General features: G+C 37.9%; 1 protein-coding gene across 1 annotated transcript; it reads right to left on the minus strand.

Annotated features, from left to right (window-relative positions):
* Nucleotides 1–1,305: 1,305 nt before the first annotated feature.
* LOC107300946 (NADH-ubiquinone oxidoreductase subunit 8) lies at nucleotides 1,306–7,519 on the minus strand (the record flags this gene model as incomplete). The annotated part of the gene is given in 3 exon segments (XM_015830224.1): nucleotides 1,306–3,262; nucleotides 3,351–3,479; nucleotides 7,347–7,519. Coding segments are annotated over 3 exon segments (434 nt in total), but the record flags the coding sequence as incomplete, so codon positions are not given.
* Between the last annotated feature and the right edge of the window lie 1,557 nt (nucleotides 7,520–9,076).

Raw genomic sequence — 9,076 nt, forward strand, 5'->3', positions numbered from 1 at the left:
ATCATCAAAAAGTGCAAAGGCATTATTAAAATGCTGAGTGAGATGTAATTATTTATTTCACAGGCCCCGATCATCAGAGTAACTTTTTGATGATGGGTGCCAGAACAACATATTTACAGAGAATGCTATTATAAAATCTGCAGAAAAAATGACATGGGGCTGAATTACAGGGCTTGCCAGCATACCGGTTTCTACACATTTTAGCCATGCCATATGGCTAATCATAACAAATGGGAGGTCACAGCCTTTTACTTGTAAACACCAGATTTTTCTGCACTTTTATCTTTTTTATCTAAACTTGCAACAACCAAAGCAAGCCCTTTTTATGTGTGATATATGAAGTTATCTACTGCAGTTGTTTTAGGATGGTTCATCCTTGAGGAAAAGCAACTATCACTACAATCATGGCTATAAGTCAGTAAAAGATCTGCATTTTGCATGCATCTCTCCACCGCTTCCTCGTTATTTCATCAAATGTTTCTACTTTACAGGCATTTACAGGAGAAAAAAATAAATTGCTATATGTTCTCCTATATCAGTGATGGCAAACCTTTTAGAGACCAAGTGCCCAAACTGCAACCCAAAACCCACTTATATATCGCCGGGTGCCGGGTGGGTGTGGCCCACTCAGCGGGTGCAGCTAGTGGGCTGGGCAGACTGGGTGGGTGTGGCTGCAGTAGTCATGGCAGATTAGGTGGGCATAGCCGGGGTGGGCATGGCCACCTTGATGTTGCTTATGGGGAGGGACACCTGTGGGAGCCGGGCAGGGTTGGGGGAGATGCAGGGGGTCTCTGGTAGGTGGGATGGTGGGCTCCCCAATGGCGGCTCCAGGTTGGCTGGCCTTAGGCCAGTGATGGCAAACTTTTAGAGACCACGTGTGCTGGGGCGATGGCGTGTGCCTACCGAGGGCTCTGCGTGCCGTTTCTGGCACGCGTGCCATAGGTTCGCCACCACTGTCCTATATCAAAAGATGAATACTCGCTACATAATTTTGAGAGAAAAAAAAATAGAAAAATGGGGGGCTATACTTGCAGTAAAAAAAAACCTGAAAGCAAGCATTGATATTTCCAAGCTATTTCACATACTACAACAAACTATTCATGTGGGTAGAGCTTTCAGCATGTCATGTATAGCATTATATAGTTTCACACACACTGTATGCTGAAGTATTTAACATGCAAAGCAGTCCCATAAGAAATATCTAACAGTTTTGCAGTTTATTGTTTTTTTGTGTTACTTCCTAGATTTTCTTCAGAAACCAGAAAAGATTATAAATATCTTAATAAAAGTCTCTACATCTTTGCCTTGGGATACAGATGAACTTTATAAATTGTTTTGTCGTTGGTTCATTTATCCCATATCATCTCCAAGCCTTCATGTGGATAGACTTTTCCAATAATTTTTTTAGTTTAAAAACAATGTAGTAGTAAAGTACAAATCCAAGCCAATTAATACTACACTTAAACAAGTACAACCATATCAAATATATACAATATCCATTTGCTTGTGAAAGCTGATTCACCACAAGTTACATTTTTCCAGATATTAAACATCATTTGACTTCCTTTACTCCATGTCTGATCCTATTTCAGAAGATTTGATTATACAATTCATTTGCATTAAAATATTTAAGCAGGGCATGTTATATAATAACAGCTAGCAAAAAGACTTCTTTGCTAGCACACAGAAACAATGTTAAATGGGACAATTCACTCTTCTCCATTCATAACCTGACTTTTAAATCTTTGCTGTATACATATCTTAATAACTCTCTGCAACTGTCTAATTTATTTCCAGCGAATAATGCTGTATATATTATACACACTATGGAAAACAATAAATGTTCAGAAAACTAAATTTGGGGCATGGGGGGGGAGGATTTTAACAGATTTCCAATTCAGGAGATAATGCAATTTCTGCAGAAAATATAAATGACTTAAACACTTTATACAGGCTGGAAATCAGTGCTCCAACAGGACTGTAAATATATCATAGCCTTATTGATAAAAAAAAGTTTGCTTTTGAAAGATTTAAAGTTAAAATACACTGGAATGTGTATTTTCTTTGAACCAGTATTACAGGCAGTCCTTATTTAATGTCCATTCCTTCAGTGACCATTTGAAGTTACAGCGGCATTGAACAAGAGGCTCTTGTGACAGGTCCTAATAATCCTTACAGGATTTGCCCCATGATAGCAACTAGGACTGTTGGAACTGCAGTCGTAAGTTGGCTTGGTCACATGACATCATGCCTTACGACCCTATCACTTGGTAACGAAGTAATTAAATTGTTACATACTGAATATTAACGTTTTGAGCACTGAGTCTTTTGTAGGCACAGCCAACACAACAGTGTTAAGGGATGCAGTGCTACAGAGCTGATGTACATGAGAGTTACCTCACTCCTTCACAGGTTGGAGCAAGCATATATAGCCATGCCCAACAAAATCTCCACTGCCGAATACCAATAATTTTACAAGTGTGATTTTTTTTTTTGTATTAAAGCAGTCCCTTCCATTCTACTTAAGGCTGTTTGGCATAGGCTTCTCATAATGGCATCTATTGGAAAATTAGTAATCATAGGGCGAGAGCTATACCTATTTTAATTTTCATATTAATAGCATGCTGAATACAGAAACATTTTGCCTACTTTTCCCCACATGAGCTAGCATGTTTCCAACTTGACGGAGGTTTCCAAATACTATGTTAAGAGTATCAGAATGGGATTTGCTGATTATTCAAACTGACTTCTTAAAAGAAGTGATATCAGTTCTGCAGCATTCCTTTCCAAACGTTTGTTGAGCAGAGGATACAAAGCAACACAATGTGCTGTCAGTGTCTCTGTCTCTCTCCTTAACCACCACTTCTTTCCACACTTAAAGTTAGCCCATGAAGTCAAAGATCAGAGGTTATGCATTAAAAAGAAGATAGTCTTGCTTTTCAATCCCAACCACCTTTTCCAACTGCAAATAGGATGATGTATGCTACATTATCAACAGAAAGGCTGCCTAGAAATTCTACTTTTCTTCAAAACACAGGAAAACAAAGAATGAGTGCATGCCCTTTTATTATAGGTTTAACTTTGGATGAGCATGCTGATAAAATATTTGAAGGTTGAGGGAAATGTTCTATCATCGATATAAATAATCAGCTTCGATATTAGCAGAAATCTCAGCTTCCCACTTGTCTCCATTGTTGAGCAGCTTCTCTTTGTTGTATAGGAGCTCTTCGTGTGTCTCAGTGGAGAACTCGAAATTGGGGCCCTGCAGAGACAGAGCAAAGAGACGTAGTAAAATCAAATCCAGACTGACATCCTAGTTAACAAAATCACCCATCCACTATCCCATTCACCTCCACAATGGCATCAACAGGACAGGCTTCCTGGCAAAATCCACAGTAGATACATTTGGTCATATCAATGTCGTATCGAGTAGTCCTGCGGCTACCATCAGCTCGAGTCTCTGCCTCAATAGTGATTGCCTGTTGAGAAAAAGGATTCTCAGAGTCAGGAGAGCACCCTGGGATTATTCAAAAATTAGCTGTAAACATCTTAGCAGTGGGATGTCAGGCAGGAGGATCTCCTACTCCCTCTCCTAGCTTGTTGCAAGTCTGACCCACAGAAATTATTCAATCCTGCTTTAGCATACTGACATTCCAAACTCCAGTTTTAGAAGTCTAGACAATCCAAGCTGAAATTTATCCATGCTATAATAAATTCATTTGGAATGAAGGACCTGAATCAAAGACATGCAACACTTAAGAAAACTAGAGAGGGATAATACCACAGAAGAGAAGGGATTCTTGAAGACAAAAGTGCTTTTGCTATAGCCAGCAGAATTTTAGCATTAGATGGAACATCCATTCCTAAATAACTTTCCCTTAGCGCTAGAGAAAATCCCTGGTTTTAGCATTAACTTTACAACTGTTTGCATGTGCGAAGAAATCAGATCATGATATAATTTGGGCTAAGCCCCTACATTAATAAAAAGCACTCTGTTTTTTTAATACAGTGTTTTTTTATTAATGTAGGGGCTTAGTCCAAATTATATCATTATCTGATTTCTTTGCACATGCATACAGTTCTAGAATTAAATTATTAAAGACTTTTATGAGATACTTTATAAAGCAGAGGAAATTTCAAAAGAAAAAATACAGCAGTTCCTAAAAAAAGCAGACTTACCAAAAATTCCAGAGAATATTCAAAGTATATTAAATCGGAAAATATCAATGATAACAGAGACCATAAAAAGGCAAAAAAAATGATAAGTCCTGGGCCCAGATGGATTACCTACGGAGCTCTACAAATCATTACAAGATATACTAAGCCCAATACTGAAAGAACTGTGTACAGACCAATATCATTATTAAATGTAGACTACAAAATTTTCACTTCAATAATAGCAGAAAGACTAAAGAAATTTCTGACCAAATTTATACATACAGACCAAAATGGCTTTCTACCTAAAAGACAGATAAAAAATAATTTAAGAATGATTCTAGATGTTTTAGAGTAGTATGAAATTCATTCAGGGAAACAGATGGCTTTAATATTTCTAGATGCACAGAAAGCGTTCGACAATGTAAACTGGCAATTTATGTTCCAGCAACTAGAGTAGGCATGTCAAACTCATGACGTCACATGATGTCACATGACATATTGGGACTTTTTCCCCATTGCCAGCAATGTGGTGGGCGCGGTTTCGGCATGACGCATCCGGCCTTGGGCCGGCAGTTTGACATGCCTGAACTAGAGGAAATGAACTTTGGAGAAAATTTTACAAATGTAATCAAAACAATTTATCATAAACAAACAGCTAAAATAATTGTAAATGGAGATTTTACAGAAAACTTTGACATTAAAAAAGGCATAAGAGAGGGATGCCCACTAACTTCACTATTATTTATATTAACACTGGAAATATTGAATAGAAATATTAAACAAGATATAGAAATTAAAGGACTGGAGATAGAAGATGAAAAATACAAACTATAAGCATTTGCAGATGACTTGGTTTTCATATTAGAAGAACCACTTGAAACAAGCGTTAAGCTTATGGAGAAAATAGAAGAATTTGGAGAAGTGGCAAGGCTGAAAATAAACAGAAAAGACTAATGTGCTAACTAAAAACTTAACAGAAAAACAAAAAAAACAATTAGGAAAAAAAACAAACCTTCGAATAGTTAAAAATATTTGGGAATTTACTTAACAGCAAGATGTGCAACAATAAAAGAAGACAACTATGTAAGATTGTTAAAACAAATAAAATTGAATCTGGAAAAGTGGAAAAACTTACAACTTTCAATACTGGGGAGAACAGTAAATTAATATCTTACCAAAAATACTCTTTTTATTTCAAACGATATCTATAAGATTGGGAAAAAACATTTTTGATGAACTAAATACAATAATACTGAAATTTATCTGGCAAGGAAAAAAAGATAGAATTAGACTGAAAATGTTACAAGAAGCGAAAGAAAATGGAGGACTTGAACTGTTGGATTGGACGCTATGCTACCAAGCAACTATATTAACATGGCTAAAAGAATGGATAGTGCTTAAGAGATAAAAGACTATTATACTTAGAGGGGCATGACCTACAACTTGGATGGCATGCCTTTCTGTGGTATGGGAAGAATAAAATACATAGATACTTTCAAAACCACTTTATAAGAAGTGCACTTCTTTTAGAATGGGAAAAAAACAAAAGCGAAAAACTATATTAAAATACCTGGGTGGCTTTCAACAATAGAAGCATTTGCTTACCCAAACTTAATCAATTACGAGAAAGATGTGACCTATAAAGATATTTTAGACAATGAAGGAAAACTGAAAGACAGAAAAGATTTACAAGAACAAGGTATTGAACTATCATGGTGGCCATGCTTGCAAATTCAAACAAGATATGAAAAAGATGCTACAACAGGATTTTATAAAGAACAGACATAATTTGACCAGATATTGCTAAAAACATGAAAAATTGATTAAAAAACTCTATAAATATTTGTTAAACTTAAAGATGGAAGAGGAACAAGTAAAAGAAGCAAAGATAACATGGGCAAAGAACTTTGGACATAATATAAAATTAGAAAACTGGCAAAGATTATGGGAAAGAAATGCTAAATGAATGAAAGCGGTGGCTTACAAAGAAAACTTATACAAAATGTTTTACAGATGGCATTTTACACCGGTGAGATTAACGAAAATGTTCAAAAACACATCAAATAAATGTTGGAAATGTAAACAAAAAACAGGTACTTATCATATCTGGTGGACATGCTCTAAAGCTAAAAGAGTTTGGTCAAAAATACACATATGGTTGGAAAAAATGACTAAAAAACATATAGATTTCAAGCCAGAACTGTTTCTGTTAGGCATAATAGGAGGAAACTATGAGAAAGATTGTATATACTTAATTTTACATGTATTAACTGCAGCAAGAATTGTATTTGCCCAATATTGGAAAAATGAAAACTTACCAACAGAAGAAGAACTAATTAAGAAAATATTAGACTGTGCAGAAATGGACCGATTGACATTAAAAATAAAAGAGAAAGTATACTCAGTGTACTTTAGAACATGGGACAATTTTTACCAATGGCTAGAAAAGCGAGTTAGAGAGAAAGGAACATGAAATGTACTATGTAACATTGAATATATACTAGTAAGAAAAAGACTATTGAGCGATTAACTAACATATTATGATAATATAGAAATTAACTCTTACTAATTGTTTTTTAAATACATGAACCCAGACAATATGCTGTTTGCTAAATATTAAGAATGTTATTTTTTTTAAAAAAACCCAACCCTAATCCTAACCCTACAAAAATTAATAAAATATGTACAAAAATAAATAAATAAAAAGCACTGTGTTTCAGTTCTCATTATTAGCGGGTTGTGAGTGGAATTCTGCAGCCGAGAGACATATTCACTGAGATTACAGAAACTCTTCACATATATATTGTCACATCCAGGCTTCACTGAATTCCTTGCAACTTACCTATTCTATATGGGACTTCTGGGAATGTACTTCCAGAAGGGAAATTAAATCACCTACCAGGCTGGAAAATATTAGAGCACAGGCTTTAGGAAGCTACCCAGAGCTTCATCTAGTTCCCTCCGGCTACAAGGAAAATATCTTCCATCATACAAACGAGAAAAGAAGGTGCAGCCATAGAGAAGCCACGAGGCCCATCTTATGACAGCTCCTTAACCCAGCTCACAATTTTCATCTGTAGTAGCTAGGAATCAAATGCTTTTTGCATCAAATTTTGCAATATTTTGGAAAAAGCTTATTAAAGCAGCACATGTGGGATAAGAAGGAAAAGTTGAAAAAGAAGCCTCACCTGAGCAGGGCATACAGCTTCACACAGCTTGCAAGCAATGCATCGCTCCTCTCCAGATGGGTATCTGCGCAGGGCATGTTCTCCACGGAATCGGGGACTCAATGGGCCTTTCTCAAAAGGATAGTTGATAGTGGCAGGCTCTCGAAATACATAACTCATGGTGGTAGCTAAACCTAATTTCAAATGGAACAAAATTACACCATTGATTTAAGTAAGCTGAAGAAGAGCAAAACTGGTGCCCTCAGAGGTTTGGGACTGCAATTTCATACTCTCACTCATACCAAATGAGACAAATGTGAACTGGAATCCAATTTATCTAAGAACACCAGGATGCCAAATTCTGAAATTCATTATGAGATAAATGTGAACTGGAATCTAATTTATCTAAGAACACCAGGATGCCAAATTCTGAAATTCATTATGCACACGCACGCACACACACGCACGCACACACACACACACGAGACCCAGTGAGAACTGCAGAATGCCAGAAGAGCAGGCAAGTATATATATATATCCCACTTCAAAGTAAGTACGGTGAAGATCTGTTCTCCCTTGTTCAAAAATACAGATGACCAAACGGGTTAAATTTACAGGAAAGGAAATGCCAACTGAATGGTAGAAAAAATCTTAACAGTAGGTTCAAAGTGGAGCCAGCTGCCCTCAGAAATGGAGGCCTCCTTTGACACTGGATAGGGAAGCTAGACAGGGATTTGTCATGGCTGCTTTAATTCGGATTCCTATCTGAAAGAGAGGGTTAGACTAAAATGCAAGGATCCTCCTCATGCTGCAGTTTTATAGAATACAGATGTTTTCTATCTATTAGGAGTCTGTCTTCAAATGCCCATTCCAATTTAAAAAAACAACAACAATCCACACATTAGAACACTGTTTCTCAACCTCAGCAACTTTAAGATGTGTGGATTTCTCAGAATTCCCAGGCCAGCATGTATGGCCTGGGACAGGGGTAGGCAACTTTGGCTCTTTTATGACTCGTGGACTTCAACTCCTAGAATTCCTGAGCCAATTCTGGGAGTTGAAGTCCACGAGTCATAAAAGAGCCAAAGTTGCCTACCCCTGGCCTAGGAAAAGAAAATAAATTATATATCCAACTGTTAGGCTGCAAGGACAAGAGGAAGCATAATAGGACAGAACAACTAACTTCCTTAGGGTAAACCTCTATATGGGGCTCCCTTTGAGGAGCACCCGGAGGCTTCAACTGGTCCAGAATGCGGCCGCGCGGGCGGTGTTGGGAGGGACTCGTCACTCCCATGTAACGCCGCTGCTGCGCGAGCTGCGCTGGTTGCCAGTGGCCTTCCGGGTGCGCTTTAAGGTGTTAGTTACCACCTTTAAGGCGCTCCATGGCATAGGACCTGGCTACCTCCGAGACCGCCTTCTGCCACAGATTCCCTCCCATAGACCGGTACGCTCCCACAGAGTGGGTCTCCTCAGGGTGCCGTCGGCCAAGCAATGTCGGCTGGCGACCCCCAGGGGGAGGGCCTTCTCTGTGGGTGCCCCTGCCCTCTGGAATGAACTACCCCCCGAGATCCGGATTATTCCGGATCTCCTTACTTTCCGCCGCGCCCTCAAGACATGGCTTTTCCAACAAGCGGGCCTGGCCTAGGGAGGATTTTTAAATTGGGTTTTTTAGAAATTTTAATTATCACAACACAAAAATTTTGGTTTTAATTTGGTTTTATTCGGTGGGGTGTGTGGGTCTTTCTTTGTTT

Source organism: Protobothrops mucrosquamatus, unplaced genomic scaffold, assembly GCF_001527695.2.
Source record: "Protobothrops mucrosquamatus isolate PMUCROS unplaced genomic scaffold, P.Mucros_1.0 scaffold9271, whole genome shotgun sequence".
NCBI lineage: Eukaryota > Metazoa > Chordata > Lepidosauria > Squamata > Viperidae > Protobothrops > Protobothrops mucrosquamatus.